Raw genomic sequence first — 19,216 nt, forward strand, 5'->3', positions numbered from 1 at the left:
TCATTCTTATATCCTTAGTGGTAATAGCAGTCACATTCAGAAGTTCAGCATACAATTAAGGGACAATGTACAATCTGTTTGATGGATGGGCGAGACCTATAACACCATCTGTTTAATTATAGTAGAAAACTAATAGATACTGTAAAGTTCAATCTGTAACAAACATTTCTTCGTATTTTTACTTCCACATCTTGCAAAATAGTTTTTTAAAAAATTTGTATTTGAATAGAAATGTCCAGGCCAAATATGTGGATGTTAAATATGTTGTGAAAAATGGGAGTTTTCCTTTTATGATATAGAAGGGGGATTTAAAGACAAAAAAATGAAAATGATGTGCCTTTCCTAATCAACACAATGTATATTATTTTGCCCAAAACAACACTTCTGACTATCTTGGATATTTTCAAGACACGATAAAAAGAATTGAAATTCTTTCAACTATTATGAATGTTCTCATCAATTTCTCTGCCCTTTCCTAATTTCACAGAAGGATTCATGCATTTAGTAGCCAGATCATTCGATCCTGAATAAATACTGTATAAAGATTTAAAAAAAACAACAACAACCCATCCCACAGTCAATTGCCTTACATTGGATAATTGACAAGGAAATAAAGCCCACAATAATACCAGATAAAGCTTGGTAACAGATTTTTAAAGTTTGATTACTAAGACATATAAACAGTGACAACTGACTTGCCAACTTTAAAAAAAAGAAAAACCATTGTGGTTGATTATACTTGCTTTGCTCTAGGCCAGGGGTCTCCAACCTTGGCAACTTTAAGACTTGTGGACTTCAACTCCCAGAATTCCTCAGCCAGCAAAGAAAGGACTTCTGGGAGTTGAAGTCCACAAGTCTTAAAGTTGCCAAGATTGGAGACCTCTGCTTTAGAACAAAGAGCACCGAAAAAGAGGCAAACTGAATACCATCATTTATCCTTGGTTGTTTTATTTTTATGATTCTAAATATAAAAAGAAGAGGAAAATAAATACTATTTACCATTTGTATATAGAGACACAGACACATTCTGATGGATTTGACCTTAAGATTTTTCAATAGCTTCTGTGTATGTGATAAAAACAATGAAGCAACTGATTTCCAACAAAGTTCACCCAACGATTAAAAAAAATCCCTATTTCTCCAAAACTAAACATTGCACAGCCTGTGTTTTTTTTTTTGAAAAAATATTTTTTTAATTATTGAAGAAATGTTTGTATAATACTGTTCAGTTTGTGATCCACTAAAAAAACCGGTTATTCCCCAGACAGGGGCTGGTTATGTATGGTTTGGGCAGAACAGACATAAGTGTTTCATTTTGTAATGGTTGTGGCTGAGAATGCCTGACAAATCTTTTATTTTTTCCTCACCCTGTTTATGGATGACAGCTGATGTGAAGGAAAGGAAGCGAAGCTAATAGAACCACTTAGAAAGCAGAAGTTCTGTCCTAATTAAAAAAGCAAAAACAAAAACAAAAAAACAGCTTAAAATCTAGTAACAGAAATGCAAAAAAACATTGAGGAAAAATAAAATTTGAGCCTACTGCCCAAACTGTGACCATACAGGTACTTCTTGACTTATGACTGCAATTGAGTCCATGTCATCCACGTAGGTGCCTTGCTCACTGACACAATCCCAGTTCTCCCTGTTCAGAGGATTTTCTTTGCCCCACCATGCCTGGACGGTAGAGGTGGGTTCCAGCAAGTTCTGACCAGTTCTGGAGAACCGGTAGTGGAAATTTTGAGTAATTTGGAGAACAGGTAGTAAAAATTCTGACTATCCCCCCCCATCTATTCTCTGCCTCCCAAGTCCCAGCTGATCGGGAGGAAATGGAGATTTTGCAGTATCCTTCCCCTGCCATGCCCACCAAGCCATGCCCACCAAGCCATGCCACAGCCAGCAAGCCACACCCACAGAACCGGTAGTAAAAAAAAATTGAAGCCCACCACTGCTGGATGGCTTCAGCAGGCTATGCCCATTGTCGTGAAACCTGATGCAGGCCAGAAGGCCTCAGTTGGCTAGACTGAGTGGTGCATGGGCCTCCTGATGCTCCCCCTACTTGCAAAAGCTTGGTTTCCTCTTACCCCTCCCTACCACCCCCAAGAGGAAGAGAAGGTCCTGTTCCTAGTTAATCTTAAGAAAGCTTCCCTTTGTTAGCTTTCTATTTGGAGCTCGCATTGGCTGGATGCACCTGAGAGCAGCTGCCAGGAAAGGGAAAAGTAAGAGGATCCAGTTGTGGTGAGGGACAGTGGTGATGTTGAGAAGGCTTCTTGGAAGTGGTGGATAGAAAGCCAGGCTTCTCAGGACTGATGAGGGGGAGTGTTTTCATCTTCACAGGAAGATGATAGGAAGTACCTATTAGTTAGATTTATATATTTTTTTAATTCAGGAACTGAAGGCAGAACTTTCTTTTCCCATTTTTCCCCTATAACAATACACCTTGCAAGAGAGGTTGGCCCGAGAGAGTGTAATTGAACCAAAGTCATTCATGAACTTCTGTGACTAAAAGTGGACTTAAAATTAGGTCTCCCAGGTGCCAGGCCAACTTTGTAACTATAATATCATGAAGGCTCTCTGAAAAAGCTCTAATTTTTTAACAGAGAAGAAAGTGGGTGTCTTAAAATATTAAATTAAGGCTTACTTGGGTAGGGTTTAGAATTAATTTAGTATTACAGCTCATCTGTCTGGAACCCACACTGCATATCGGACATTAATACAATTGAACAAGTCCAGAGATATTTCACAAGGAGAGTCCTCCACTCCTCTGCTCGCAACAAAATACCTTATGCCATCAGACTCAAAATTTTGGACAACTTAGTACTTCGCCATCTTCGGTCTGACCTAAGTATAGTACATAAAATCATCTGCTACAATATCCTACCAGCCAATGAATACTTCAGTTTCAACCAAAACAATACAAGAGCACACAATAGATACAAACTCATGGTAAACCGATCTAAACTAACCTGCAGAAAATACAACTTCAGTAATAGAGTTGTCAATGCCTGGAATGCACTACCTGACTCTGTGGTTTCTTCCCCAAATCCCCAAAACTTTAACCTTAGACTGTCTACTGTGGACCTCACCCCATTCCTAAGAGGTCTGTAAGGGGCGTGCATAAGCACACCAATGTGCCTACCATCCCTGTTCTAATGTTTTCTTTTATTTGTATCCTTTACATGTATTTATGTATTATGTTTACATTTGTATCTGTCATAAAATACATACTTGAGTAAATAAATAAAATAAAATAAAATAAAATAAAATATTGTGTTAAGCTAGACTTTGTAAACTATGACGTATGACTTTTATATAGTGGAGTATGAGAATTTGACCATGTGACATAAGAAAGTATTGTCATGTATTCACAACTGAATCAGTAAGCTCTTAAGAAAAAAGCAGAAATTATTATTAACGTTTATAATTTCAAGGCAATTTGGGTTCAAGAGATGCTTCTACCAATTATTCATAAAATATGATTTTTCTATATAGCAATTAGCCAAAATATTATATTCAGCTACCACTTTCTCAATCTTGAAGTCAAAGTTATAAAATAGTTTCAGTGTGGTGCTATGGTTTTAATATTTAATACTTATTGTTGATGTTTCTAAATTGTTGTAGATTGTGGGATTTTTAGCAAAAAAAAGTTTCACTTCTCACCCAAGAAACTTGTTCAATTCTGATTGAATGGTGGGGAAGGATTTATATTCTTTTCAGTCATCTGGTGTTAGCCCTCTGAAGGTCAATCATGAGTTATCTGACAGGTATTGAGGCTACTCGGGGATATCAGGGTCACCTGAATCAGAATGCAAATGGGTGTGGAAATTTCTTGGGACTGCAGTTGGATGAAAAGCAAAATGTTTTCAAGGAAAACAACCGAGAAAGTCCAGTTGCTTTTTCAAAAGCACCCATGGGACAACCATGACTATATGATTGAGAATCTCCATAGACATTAGATCTGTAGATCTCTAGCTAAGATCTAAACACGATTCTTCTCTGAATCACATAACTTCATATTTTCACATTGACTCAGCATATCAGCTGACAAGCAGGACCTTGAAATCAATTACATAATACATTCTTTGTCAAGATACTCTTGAATTGAAAATATGGTAGATACATTTTTAAAATGTGTCCAATCTTCTAATCAGAACTGCCATTTTCAAATGTAATAAATACTAAATATGTATACACAGAATTTCCTTTTTTGATTGCTCCCATAGCTTTGATTGCCATCAGTCACCACCCCTCAATAGATCTCTTGCCTTGTTTTGAAAAAAGATTGTTTCCCTTCCACTAATTTCATGTAGAAACCTTCCTTTTCTCACTATTCATGTCTGTGTGTCTATATACCCAAGCACTTGATTATTTTATTTACTTTATCACATTTTAGAATTGCCCATCTCTCACAGAGGGGCTCTGGACAGTGTACAATAATGTATTAAAACATAAAACCAATATATAGCAATAGTGCTTAGACTTATATACCACTTCATAGCACTTTACAGCATTCTCTGAGCAGTTTACAATGTCAGCATATTGCCCCAGCCTCATTTTACCAACCTCGGAAGGATGGAAGGCTGAGTCAACCTTAAGTCAGTCAGGATCGAACTGGCAGTGGACAGACTTAGCCTGCAATATTGCATTCTAACCACTGCACCACTATAACTTAATATATAAAAGTTAAAAAAATTAAAAAGAGGCAAGGAAGATTAAGACACTGTTAAAAAATAATTAAAAAGCAAAGGGAAGGCTTATTCCTTTTACTTTCAACACCCCTAGAAACATAATTTTTTCCATGAATAAATAAATGTAATAAATATAAATATACTCCTTAAAGGTGAGAAATTAATTCCATATAATAAAGAAATATGACATACAGTCAGTCACCTTTGGAGAATAATATTCTGCAACCTCATTTGGGAGAAAACAGATCACAAATGACACATGACTACCCATAATTTAATTTTATGATACAAATTACTTTTCTTTACAAGGAATTATTGCAATGATTTAGCACATCTCCTTAAACCTCCCCACAGTGTCTAAGAATATATCAATCCCATCATATTCTTTCCATTTTATTAATTACGGTTACTCTCATTTTTGATTACATGAAATATACAATTTCTTTTCTTTTTTGAAAAAGTTTTTTTATTTTTAAGGCATACAAACATGAAATATACAATTTCTATGTGAAATGCCATGCTGCTGCTACTTCTAACCCTTCAGTGGGATGTCACTGGTAAAATATCTAAGGGATTGATCTTATTATTCAGCTGCCCCATCACTAAAACCAGCCAGTAACGATTTCTAGAGGGCAGGAATGGATGACATTGTGCTCCATTCATTCCCCCATTCACCTCGGAAGTGACTTGAGGACATGCTTCTCTGTTTCACTTTCAAAATACATTTTCCCATCTTACATTGCCTGGAGAAATTCTGCCCTTCTGGGACAGAGAGTTCTGACTATTTTACGTTAACCTCAACAGTTCATTGGCTCTCTTGTTGAAGATGGACCACATATGAAACTGAGGCCGTATTTCTACTGCGCTTTAATAGTAGCTTTTATACTTTCCCTTGACAGGACTGCTGAAATAGAAAAAAGTCACCAGCCTGAAACCTATCAGAATTTTTAAAATTATGAATATATTTTCCTAGAATAGCTCACTATGTCTCTTATTAAGTCCTATTTTTGTTTTGTTTTAAAGGGCCAATTGCAGAACTAGCTACTCAAAAAAAGAAAAAAAAAGCATTTCTCTACGCTATTTCTTAACTTAATCACTCTGCTTTTTCAGCAGTGGTCATAAAAGGAACTTATTTAACTTATTCAGTCTTACTAGAGTAGAATAGAGTATAAAGAAGTGCCTTTTAGAAAACTGTGTATATCCACATGTAGATACAGGTAGTTCTCGGTTACTGGTTGCCCTGTTTGGCAACCATTCTAACCAGTGATGAAATGTAAAATTTGTTACTACCATTTCTGTGGGCATGGCTTGGTATGTGTGTTTGTGTGGGGGGGTAATGTGTCTAGGTGGGCGTAGCCAACTTTTTTTAAAAAAACTTTTAAAATCATTTTTTCTACAACCTCTTCGGTCAAAGAGGTTGTAAAAAATTGGTTTTAAAAGGTTCTGACGATCCCAGCTGAGTTGCCTGATCGTCAGAACCTTGTAAGAGCATTTTGTTTACAACCTCTTTGGCTGAAGAGGTGGTAGAAAAAATGCTTTTAAAAGATTCTGACAATCCCAGCTGAGCCACGCAATGATCAGAGGCTTTTTTTTTTTACTTTTAAAAGCATTTTTTCGGCCGAAAACTGGCCAAATTTAAAATTAACAATAAAATAAACAATCCTAAAACCCCTCTTAAAATTCCCTCAAGCTAGCCCTGCACAGTGGAATAAAAAAGTCTTGAGCTCGCGTTTAAAAGACTGGAGGTCGGGGAGTTGACGCAGCCCCGGAGGCAACTCATTCCATAGGGCTGGAGCCCCCACAGAAAAGGCCCTCCCCCTGGGGGCCACCAGTCGACATTGTTTGACTGACGGCACCCTATGGGAGCGCACAGGTCGATGGGAGGCTATAGGCAGCAGTAGGCGGTCCCGAAGGTAACCCGGTCCTGTGCCATGGAGCGCTTTAAAGGGGATGACCAGTACCTTGAATTGCACCCGGAAGACCACCGGCAACCAGTGCAGGCTGCGCAGGAGCGGTGTTATATGGGAGCATCGCGGTGCCCCTTCTATTACCCGCGCAGCCGCATTCTGGACCAGTTGGAGTATCCTGGTGCTCTTCAAGGGGAGCCCCATGTAGAGAGCATTGCAGTAGTCCAGGCAGGAAGTGATAAGGGCATGAGTGACCGTGCGAAGGGAATCCCGGTCGAGAAAGGGAAGCAACTGGCAAATCAGGCGGACCTGATAAAAAGCTCCCCTGCCGACGGCCGTCAAATGTTCTTCTAAGGACAACCGATCGTCCAGGAGAACGCCTAAGTTACAAACCCTCCCCCGGGGGGCCAATGATTTGCCCCCAACAGTCAGCAATGGTGTAAGCTGGCTGTACCGGGATGCTGGCATCCACAGCCACTCTGTCTTGGATGGGTTGAGCTGAAGCTTGTTCTTCCCCATCCAGACCCGCACAGCTTCCAGACACCGGGACATCACGTCGATGGCTTCATTGGGGTGGTTAGGGGTGGAAATGTACAGCTGAGTGTTATCAGCGTACAGATGGTATTCCACCCCAAAACCACAGATAATTTCACCCAGCGGCTTCATATAGATGTTGAACAGGAGAGGCGAGAGAACCGACCCCTGTGGCACCCCACAAATGAGGTGCCTAGAGGCCGATCTCTGCCCCTCCACCATCACTACCAGATCAAGTGATCTGGTTCGAACCGGGAGCATTTCACCCCTGATTCTAACCTATGACAGCACTGAAAAAGCATATGATTGATCCTCAAACTTACAACAGTTGCAGCATCCCTGAGGTCACATGATTGCAAGTCAGGTATTTATCAAGCCGTGCACATTTATGACAGATGCAACAGCTTGCGGTCACTTGATTGCCATCTGCAACCTTATAGCTGCTTTCCAACAAAGTCAATGGAAAAGCCAGCAGTAAGTGACAAGTTGCAGTCATATGACACCATTGCAGCAGAACTGACCTTGTAAGTTGGGTGTGATCATGTGATGATTCACTTAAACTACCGTGCTACTTATTGATGGAAATACCAGTCCCAACTGTAGTCATTAAAAGAGGACTCCTTGTAGACAAGTCTATACGTCAAGGAAGACTTGACTATGAAAGAAGAACAGTGGGGAAATAACTTAAGTCTACAGTCTGGGATGACTATCTTATAAGCTGTTGCAAAATGTCTCAGTCCAGATAGGATTGTTTCAAGTTATCATTAGCACATCCCGGAAGCAGCTTAAATGTTAAGTGTGGATATACCCTAATATAATCCCTCCATCATATCTATTTCCTATTGAATATTTAGATGTTACCAGTATGCCTTAAAAAGCAGCTATCTTTCATCCACTCTCTCTGACACACACACAAACATACAAACACACGTTCCCATTAAGTCAAGCTGGGATGAGGATCAAGCACAGTGTAGAAATCTAGTGTATTAAAAGTGAAATGATTTTCTTAGCATAGCATCATTATTTTCTTCCACAGATAGGCAAAAGTGTATATATATATATAGCACTTGCATAGTTACGTAAATCCACAATAGTTCTACCTTAGTTGAACATCCTTTAAAAACTGCAGTTGCAGCTGTTCATTACCATTTACGTCATGTGTGAGAAAATCCTTACCCAGAAAAGAACACATGGGCTGGGCTACTTTAAAAGTAACATGGCAGAAAGCCCAGCTAAAAAGCACTGCAAACTAGGCCACTATTTACTCACTCCAACATCACCCAGAAAAGCAGATAAATTGAACAGAGATGCTTCAAATTATATATAGCAACTGCAACAGCAGATTTTTTTCATCAGGCACGCAGAGCAAACTCTATGCAGTGAATGGGAAACATTGCCCTACCCTTGGAATCCATTGAATCTAAGTATTCTTCTTCTCATTTAAATAATCAGTGTGTCTCTGCCAAACACACTCATCATCTGTTATACTACAACCGTGATGGCGAACCTATGGCACACATGCCACAGGCGGCACTCAGCACCCTCTCTGATGGCATGCGAGCTGTCACCCCAGTTCAACTCCACCACGCATGCACACACGCCTCCTGCTGGCAAGCTGGTCTTCAGATCTCTGCCATGCATGCACGGGGGCTGGGGCGTGTGTGTGGGCCTGCGTGTGCATGTGGGGGGGTTCGGGGGCATGCAGGGGGCCCACACATGCATGTGTGGGGGAGTGGGGTGTGTGCAGGGGGTATGTGCATGCGGGGGGGCACATGGGGGTGCGTGTGCAGGGGGTGGGACACATGTGGGGGTCACATGCATGGGGGCCTCATGCACATTGCATTTTGGGGGTTTGGGCATGGGCGCGCTTTGGGCACTCGGTCTGGAAAAGGTTAGCCATCACTGTACTACAACTAAGGAAGTCAAAATCCTGGTTTTGGTATTGGACTGACTTCAGTTGTGGCTGTCTTAGTGATGATGGCTACAGAAGGGAGATCAGGTTGAGACCTTCAAACACTGAATAGGGAGAGATCATCCAATCAGTTATTGGTTAAAACAGAGCTTAGAGCTGAGGGTACAGCAGGGCACTTCTTTTCATAAAGAAGTCCTTATCTGATGGTGAAGAAACCAGAAGCCATGCTATGCAATTACATTGAAATGTCAAAATGGCAGCAGATTTAGCATCAGAAACCTTGGGTCTGACCTCTGGTCAAGAAAACCTTAGCAACAAATTCTGAAATGTCTCAATCATTCCTCAAACAGCAGAAGTAGCTTGAGGTATAAGACAAATAATGTGTATCATTTGTTCCTGCTTACGAAGAAATGAGGGATGAAGGATGTCAAGTAAGGTTGAAAATTTTAAAAACAGCTTGCTAACCATAATATCAATTTGAGGGAGAGGGGGAAATGACCAGAAGATCTATGGCCTTAACTTCAAACATACAGACGTTTTGTGACTCTTGTATGAAGAATAGAATGGCACAAAATATTCTGACACTGGGAAAATTGAAGGACACTTTTGAAAAATAGAGTCAAACATTAATGCTAACAATGTTAATAGTGATATCTGCCTCTATAGACAGACTGCGTCTAAAACATATTATGGAAGATGAACAATTTTATCTGACAAGATAAAGACTGAGTTGAAAATGGATTTACAAATGACAGTCTACAAAAAGGGCACAGAAAAAAATGTTACAATGGACATACAAAAGAAACCAACTGATATTTTAATAATTACAATAGACATCATACAAAAGGGATTTGTTAAAGCTTTAAACAATCTTGAAAAGAAATGAAATTAAGTTCTTTGACATTATTTGAGTGGATTAAGGAATATAAAGCTGATTTATTTGACCAAGGTAAATATATTGGTACCAATAAAGGAGCATATTTGTAGATATTTGTAGATATATTGTTATTTCTAATAGCCCCTAAAGGACTTTTAATAAGACCAGAACTGAAATGATGGTACTTTATATGTTTGTTTGTAGGTTAGAGAAGGATTATTGAAATATAAGAGGAAGTTAAATGTTACTAAAATTGTTTATACTTGTGATGAAGATTGGAAGTATCTCTCTCATACATATACAATATTCTTACTTTTCCTTTTTTCTTCTGTTTTTCCCTTCTTCCCTTTTTTCCCTTTGTACCTTTTACTCTTTCTTTAATTTATATTATTTTTCACTATTGTAATTCTAATGTTTAAGAATATTATTCAAAAAAATTGAATGAGGTCTTCTATTTGTGTTCTATAATGAACTGCACAGGGGAACTTTAGCTTGTTTTCAGAAAAAAAACGCTGTCATGCAAAGGGATCTGCATGAACTGAAAGGCAAAATCAGCCTCTTGTCAAAATTAATTAATTTATAATTAATTGTTTCACAATTGATTATAAAGGATAGAACTTCTGCAGCAAAGGACAATGTACTATAGTTTGCCACTGAGAGAAAGTCAGATCAGGAGAAAAAAGGGGAAACTCTGGAAGGAAAAAGAAAGTGGGTTAAGAGCCTGAAAGTGAAGTAGTCATGAGATGCCTTGTGCTAATGCTTTAGCATGACAAAAGCTAGCAGGGAAAGTGAAGCAGCTTTTTAAAATGCAAAGTATACAAGTTAGTGGCTCAATTCAAAACATCGAAGGCATTTTATGAGTGAAAAGAAAGTTAGCTATCTTAGAAAATAGGTCTCCATACTTAACACACATCTGCTGGGTTCAAAATTGAACAAACATGCAACGTTTTCCTTCTGAGACAGTGTTAAGAAGAAATAACTAAACAATTTACAAACTTCTGAGCAATGAAGTTTGTACGTTCCCCCCACCCTGAAGTTAAACTATCCCTGCTTAGTACATTCTCCTGCCTCTTTTATGTGGAAGCAATAGGCTCATTCAATCACAGCCAAAAATGAAAAGAAGAAAGCTGAAGACTGGTGGTTGACAGCTTGAAAGCAATCCCAGAATAAGGATTCATACTGAAATTCAAGAGCCAGTTATTGTATATGATTAGAAATTTTGGCTGGGACCTTTATTATTCTGCAACTTTCACTCAGGATACAGAATAACAGAATTAGAAGGGACCTTGAAGGTTTTCTGGTCTCAACCTCTTCAGACAAATGGTTGTCCAATCTCTTCTTAAAAACTTCCAGTGTTGGAGCATTAACAACTTCTGGAGGCAAGTTGTTCCACTGATTAATTGTTCTAACCATCAGGAAATTTCTCCTTAGTTCTAGGTTGCTTCTCTCCTTGATATTAGCATATGTTTTCCTACAACATATTAAAGGTAAAGGTAAAGGTTCCCCTCGCACATATGTGCTAGTCGTTCCTGACTCTAGGGGGTGGTGCTTATCTCCGTTTCAAAGCTGAAGAGCCAGCGCTGTCCGAAGACATCTCTGTGGTCATGTAGCTGGCTTGACTAAATGCTAAAGGCACACGGAACGCTTTTACCTTCCCACCAAAGGTGGTCCCTATTTTTCTACTTGCATTTTTTACGTGCTTTCGAACTGCTAGATTGGCAGAAGCTGGGACAAGTAATGGGAACTCACCCCGTTACGTGGATTAGGGATTCGAACTGCTAAACTGCCGATCTTTCTATTGACAAGCTCAGCATCTTAACCACTAAGCCACCACGTCCCCTACTCTATGCCAATTTCTAACCTATATCAAGATCTGTTTTTCAAACTTAAATTTCTTTTGGATTTCTGTTCAAGCTGTTACAATAATGTAGTAGGGCAACACTTCAAATTCAGAGGCTTTGGAATGTGTAGGGACATATACATATAATCCTTATCTGCAACTCCTTAAATTAATCTCCCCTCCAGGTTCACACAGGTATCATTGATACCTACACCACACCTGCAGCAAAAGACTTATTTAGTTTAAGGTTGCAAACAGCTGTTACCCAGGGCCCTATGCAACATTGCACAGCCCCATCTATTAATTCTAATCTACCTATTATCTTCTACCTGTTCTGTCTGTATGCTTAATAAACTTCCATACATTCTAAAATACTGCTTATGATAATAATGTGATTGTTTCACAGTGTGTGACTCGTTTTTTAAAAGATGGTACACTGCTTACCATTATAAGGCTGTCTTCATATGGCTCACTAACATGCCAACTAATCATAGCCTAGACTCTTGTACAAATTCAGCAATTTCTTTATATTATATGAAATATAGTATGGAGTCATATGAATCCCTAAAATTGGATTAAGTGAATTATGTTTAAATTAACTATGGGTGAGCATTAAAAGCACTATCTCTAAGTGGTAGTAATTGATTCAATTGTATTCAACTGTTAAGAGAAAGATTATAAAAAACACTAAATGTATTAAATACTTTTGTCCTACACTTTCCCCAACTTCTTGTATCAGTTTAACACAACTCAATGTACTTTATTGTTTTCAATCTATGCCTCCAGGGAGATTTTGGAGGCAAAGCTGGCTGAGGAACTCTGGGAATTGAAGTCCATAAGTCTTAAAGGGACCAAGGTTGGAGACCCCTGATATAATCAACATTGTAACAATACTTTGCAATGAATGGTTCTAATGCAGAAGAAAATACCTAGAGCATATTTCTGCAATGCTATGAAAAATGGGCAAGATTTGATTCCCAGAAATTGTTGAAATATGGAGACTTTCTGTTCCAGAATTTCTGGGGAATTACAGGCTGCCTTGCCTCTAGTTATTGCTACCTGAGTAATGCCAAGGAAAGAAAATACAAAATACTCATAGTCTCTTAGTTTGTATGGATCTCAATACATGTATAGCAAAACAGGAACAGGGGATCAGAAATAAACTAAAATCAAAGAGACCATAATGATTTCTTAATATTTAGGCAAAAGGGTAAGTTGACATGTATAAAGGACCCCACATTTACCTCTGCCCAAATTATAGTATATTGACATAAATTGCAGATTTTAAACAAGAAATCAAATACCACCCATCATCTTAATCTGAAGTAACAATTTATTTGGAAAGCATTTAAATGTCATTCCTAGGACTACATGGATTTTATATCTATGGTCGGAGACTTTTCCATTCAAATAATCTAAAATTGAATTTCCCTTTGTTCACCATGAGATCAATGGGAGAAGTTGCAACATGGGAACTTACTCTCATGACAAAGCTCCCAGAACTATGAAAATACCAGCTAATATTTGACTGTGTTGCATTCTTGAAATGATTCTCCAACCCATCTTCATTCCATGGGTAGGTGTCAGTGTAGGTGATAAATATAATAGAGGAGATTTATTTGCTAGATTTCTATGCTGCTCCAATTGAAAGCAGATCAAAGTTACTCCCATATTGATCTAAAGAAGTTCTTAAGATATACAAATAGTAGAATCCAAAAGAGAAGACAGCAGAAAACCAAAGATAAATAGACCTCTATATTTGTTAAACACCCCATTACAACAGGGGTCATTCACAACATACCCTCCAATAAGGTCTGTTGAGGAAAAAGACAAACAGGTTTGGATGGCCATTCCAAAATCTAGTAGGGTATGGTTCAGATTTGGACCTTGGGTAAATGCTACTCCAAGGAGAAGGGACAATGATTGAAAAGGCACATCTCCAAGGCCCCTGAAAATGGCAGTCATTAAATGAGGGGACTTAAAGTAAGATCTTTTACAAGACCTTATGGATGGATAGATTGGGAGAAGCAGTCCTGAAGATATCTAGATCTTCTAGTTGGGAAAATCTCCTTAAAGCAAACTGACTCATTCACTGATTGAACACTTTGCAAGTGAGTGGTTGATTGCTAAGCCACAGAGTCATTGGCTTACACTGAAAGCACCTTAAAAACCACATGTTGCCTAATGGATAACATTCAGCATAAAAAGCTAGATAAAAAAAAAATACAAATGGAGCCCCAATCTTAGTGTCAACATGCAATTTGTTTGAGTGAGTAGTGAGAATCCTAACATAGTGTAATATAGTAGTTACTGGCCCCGGCATTACAAAATGAAAAATAGAGGCTGGCCTGAGAAGTACCTACAGAGCAGGACTATTGCAACATCATTTCTTTCCCTCAAATGTCTTCGGTCTTTTCCTCAACTTACAAGTCCTTGAAGTCTCTATTCATTACCAGGCTGGGCTTTGGAAAAAGAGTTGGGAACTGCCACCCCCTAAGCAATAAGCACTATTTAAACCTAAACTTAGCACAGAATTAAGTGCTGGGCCCAACTGCCCTGGTCCCTTCCTTTCTCTGATCCTCTGTAGAGATTTCATGGGCATTGCAATAAGATCACAAGGAATGCTGGATGGAGGCAAGGCCCAGAGGTGTTTGGAACAGAAAAAGTAGCTCCTAGATTGTGGGGTATCAGTGAGGGATCCAGCACCTCAGCCTTTGAGAGCTTGGAGGAGATCCAGGGCCCTCTTCAATTTGGTAGCGATCTCTGATTAAAAAATGATGTCAGTGGATGGATGGCCTTGGATACAACTATTCATTCCCTTTTGCTGTTATTTTAGCTTAAAAAAAAGGTACCAATCATCAGTCTTAAAGGAAAGATATGAAGAAAGGTATAAGGTATAAAACATAATATTCTTTAAAAATAGACAGATTGTTTGTAAGTAGAAGCTAAAGGCCAAATTGGCTCAGCTGATGAAGTGTTAGGATTCTATATAGACTAAATCTTTAACCTATTGGCCAACTATGGACACATTTACACTTTCAGGAATCCCTGTGTTTGAAATAGCATTTACAAAGGATCCAGAATAAATCTCTATCAAAGCTCTATTTGCATATCACAGTCAATGCAAAAAATAAATTATCATTAACAACTTGTTCTATGGGCACAGTAGGTCATTTCCCTCCAAAATGAAAACCTCTAGTTCTGTTAGGACTACATTTCCCAAGATTCCTGCACCATTATAGTTCCCCAGGACAGTACCCAGAATCCTCAGTCATCATGAACACACTAGCATATCTGAAGGACCGTATGTCTGGAAAGGATCACACAAACCTAGAAATTATATTTACTGGCCTTGATGCATACAACTCACTGAGAGTTTATAATGTACTACATCACTTGCCTAATGAGTACTTGTATCATGCTTTAGTGAGGAATTTTGCAACAAATATTGCACTCATTTCTATTGGAAATACAGAATTCCTCTAGTTATTTGCAGAGGTTGGAATCTCAGATGACCTGTAAATGAAAGTCAAGTTAACAGGAGAAAATAAGTTGTTATTATGCTTAGATGTTTCTGCTTCAGAGATGAAGCTGTAGCAACTGTTTCTTTACACAGGACACTTACCTCGAAATACATTAGGGAAGGCGTCAGTAGAAGGTGACATTCCTGAGAACTTTCTCAAATGATTCAAAGGCACTCTTTCCCCTTGGATACCATCTCTGGTCTGCCTGTACTCCAAAAAATCCGCAGAGCCTGACTTTTGAGCTATTTCGCTGGGCTGATCCGAAACCTCATGTGTCCAGTCTGCAGATCGGCTAAATGCCCCTGCCAAACTGGCAGATCTCTGTTTCTTGCTTGGTGCCTTCTCTTTCAGTCGAGAGGGCTCCCGTCTCCTTTTAAAGAGAGGGCTCTGCGAGGGGGACAGGCAGGGTGAATGGTTCGGAGAACTCAGCTGCCTAGTGGTGGTTTTGACATAGCAGGGGTTGATGAAAGGGTATGATTTAAAACATTTGGAAGTGTGCACTGGACTGCTGGAGACATCCTCTGAGGAACAAGTCCCATTTTTTGTTTCCACAGAAAAGCCCTCCTCCACGGCTTCTCTGCTAGTTGACAAACTCCATTTCCTGTCCGTGGCCACAGCAACCTGATCCCCGCCTGCCTCTGCCAGTTCAGCTTCTCCTTCGCCACCTGTACCTTCAACAGCAACTCTTTCAGTCTCAGACTCCCCAGCCGGGGGTGGGAAATGAAAGACCGAACTGCCCAGCAGAGTCCCCTCTTCTGTAATTGCAGCATTGGGAGTAGAGAAGAAGTCTCCTCCTTCCCCAGCAGGTTGTTCCTCTTCTGCTGACAATTGCTCGGGTCCTTCATGCATCTCAAACACACTGCTGCAGGAGCGCCCCATTCCATTTGCCCTTTCTGGCACTTCAGCCTGACAGCTTGGGACATAGTCTACAATTCCTGATTTAGCAGAGGCCGGCTGCTCGGTATCCGGGCTACTGTCTTTGTCACTGCTGAGTGAAAGAAACCTTTCAAAATCTAATGGGGTTGCTTGAGAATTAGCCATGTGTAGGGCCATTGTTTTGGTGCCCTGCTGCTCAGTTCCAATGTTAATTGTCCCCTGCTGCTGCTGCTGTTGCTGCTGTTGCAGTCTAATTGCCTGCTGAATATCAGAAAGCAAATCCTCTTGTTCGGTGGCTGAATGAAAACTGTATATATCCGTATCTGAGCCGGAGCTGGTTCTTTGTCCATCTTGCGGCTCGGCAGCTGGAGGGCGAGTAGTTTCATTTGTATTTTCAAAATGCTCTGCATCGGTATCCGAGAGACCCCCTTCATCTGCAGAGATGCTTATATCAGGAGTTTTGGTGAGAATGGAGTGAGCACTGTCTAGCTCTCCTGTGTGCACGGCCTGGCTTTCTAAAACATCCTCTCTCGAGCTGCTGTTTCCATCTTTAGACTTGGAAAGATTTTTCCGGATGCGCAGATTGGAAAACACCGATGACCTGGCTTCAGACTTGCCCTTCTTCTTCGATTCTCCCCCTTTGCCGTGCCTGCCCAGGGTCTTTTTGCTCCCCCCTCCTTTCTTTGTGCCCTCAGCATCCCTGGGCCCAGAAGCATCCTCTCCGCCTTCGTGCACATCACCTGCATTCCTCTTCAGCTTCCCATCTTGGTTCCCCATGGTGTTCAGCAATCGGGCAACGTCAGGAATCAAGCCATGGTGCTTGGCTTCGTTCACCTGGGCAGGCAGGCAGGCCCTCTCAAGTAATCCAGGGCTGTTTTCAAGCGGTGGTGATGCAAAGGAAGAGAAGGCTTGCTCTGACTCTCTCTCGGCTGCTAGAGCTGCCTTTTTGCATAATGTGCTGCCAGCATAAGGCTCCTCTGAGACATGCTCAGTAGAGCACTGAGAGTTGCAGACAGCTCCTTCCAATGGCAGCTCCTGGTACAGTTGCCTTTTCAGCCTTCCTCGGTTCCCCTCCCGGCTCTGGCTAGATGGAAAGAATAGTGTCTGGACAGCAGGAACTTTCTTCTCCAGTGCCTCAACCTCCTGCATTGTGAACTCGCAGGAGGTCAGTTTGTGACAGAGTGCCTCAGGGGTCAGGATTTCAACAGTTTCCTTTCCTAGAATTGGGTGTTGGGGAATAGTAGAAGGAAGAAAAGAACAAAAAAAACCCAAAAAAACAAAGGGGAGAACAAAAATTAAACCTCATGATCCATACCAACTTTCTGGTTATTCAACAGGAAGTCTGGGACATTATGTTGCTTTCTGTAGTACAGAATTGATTGAATTAAATTGATTAATTCAGTCAAGCTTCTTTTTTTTTTTTGGGTAAACAATATTAATTTGCTCTTGCTTTTATGAGAATCAGCTCTCCATTCTCCCTCTCTCTCTTTGAAACACAAACATTCTCTTCTAATACACATGCAAACACACACAGTGCTGTACTTTAAATATATAAACAGCAGTATCTAACTATGCAATGGTTTATTGGAAGAAGTGTTATAGGTTAATGAAGTTATAGATTACTGAGGGTTTTGGTCTAAGTGACCATTCAGAAAGACATTTGTATTCCAAGGGGGTATGAAAAGTGATAGCCCTCCAAGGGAAAAGCCTCATCAATATTCAGTACACACTCATTATCCATTAAAAAAAAGAGAGAGAGTCAGAGAGAATGAGCATGTTTGGTCCCAAAAACAAATGATATCAACCTTCCTCAGAAAAAATACAAATCTAAAATAAGGTGCACCTCAAGGATTTCCACACTAGCAATACTGTGCTGCTTCTACAAGCTTGATAAAAAACTGCATTTAAAGTTTGATAAGTAAAAACACCACATAGTCACATATTGCTTATTGTGAAATTACATTATTTTAAATTAATGTCTCTGAAAAGGAAAAAAATGAAACTTGACATTGTAAATCAAACTAAACTTCATCTCTCTCGTTGCCTTACAGCAGCCCTTCCTGAGGTTTGTAATTATTAGAAAAACCCAGATTTGGAATTTTAAAATATTTAGCAGCAGACTTGAGAAATATATTCATGCTCACTTTGACCATTTTAGAGTCATGTCCCCTGACTTCAATGGGTCAGACACTAGTTTTTAATAGGATACTGTTTTTTTTCTTTAAATATGCATTTTTAATAGGACATATAAATATGCACATAAAAAAATAATAAAGTTTATACGAAGCCCCTCCAATCAATATACAGTACATAAATATCTTACATAATATTATCATTTAGGTGTTTGCATATTTATAAGTTATACTGCTTACCAATAATAAAATGTGCTGATTTCTAAAATCTGACTTTAAAGACTTACAACTTTATCTGAAATTTATGTTAGCATAATAATATAAAGATATTAAAGTAAATCTGCAGACAGTAGGGCAGCTCAATGATCTTGGATTCTTAAACAACTTTCAGGAGCCCTGCTTGGACGATGTCTAAAATGGAATATACTTCTGCTATCCTAACATGATATGTATTTCCTAGTAATAAGAAGCACCATTTTAGCGTAGAAAGCATAGGCTTTAAAATAGAAGTAATGAAATAAAAATGTGTAGCCATATGTAATAGCTATTGATGATAAAAACATCCCAAATCAGAAAAAGTGACCAGGTTATTATCCACTTAAGTCTTCTATGCAACATCAGTTTAGCGGGAAAATGTTTCCTGAGAGTTGAGATTTCATCTACACTACGACACAGTATCAATATCTTGCATGTATATCAGGCCATAAAGATTTAGCCTTAAAAATAAACTTTATTCCTTATTTTAAGATTTTTTTGCTTTGTTTTTACCAACTGATATTTTGACAAGTGACAGCAACTAAGCAAAAGAAGGCCGTATTCCAGGGGTGAAATTCACTTACTTTCCCTACTGGTTTATAAAAGTGTGCACACTGCGCACTTGCTTGCTTCACTCACATGTGCCGTCATCTGTGCATGCGCAAAGCTTCTGC

The 19,216-nt window shown here is 39.4% G+C and overlaps 1 protein-coding gene across 1 annotated transcript in view; it reads right to left on the bottom strand.

The window, feature by feature from the left end:
* The window catches only part of FMN2 (formin 2), a 224,110-nt gene extending 206,806 nt beyond the window's left edge, over positions 1-17,304 (bottom strand). The window contains exon 1 of the mRNA XM_058165778.1: positions 15,381-17,304. Coding sequence (XP_058021761.1) covers positions 15,381-17,304 — 1,924 coding nt within the window. The remainder of the gene's footprint in view (positions 1-15,380) is intronic.
* Between the last annotated feature and the right edge of the window lie 1,912 nt (positions 17,305-19,216).

The sequence above is a fragment of the Ahaetulla prasina genome, chromosome 1 (assembly GCF_028640845.1).
Source record: "Ahaetulla prasina isolate Xishuangbanna chromosome 1, ASM2864084v1, whole genome shotgun sequence".
NCBI classification, from domain to species: Eukaryota; Metazoa; Chordata; class Lepidosauria; order Squamata; family Colubridae; genus Ahaetulla; species Ahaetulla prasina.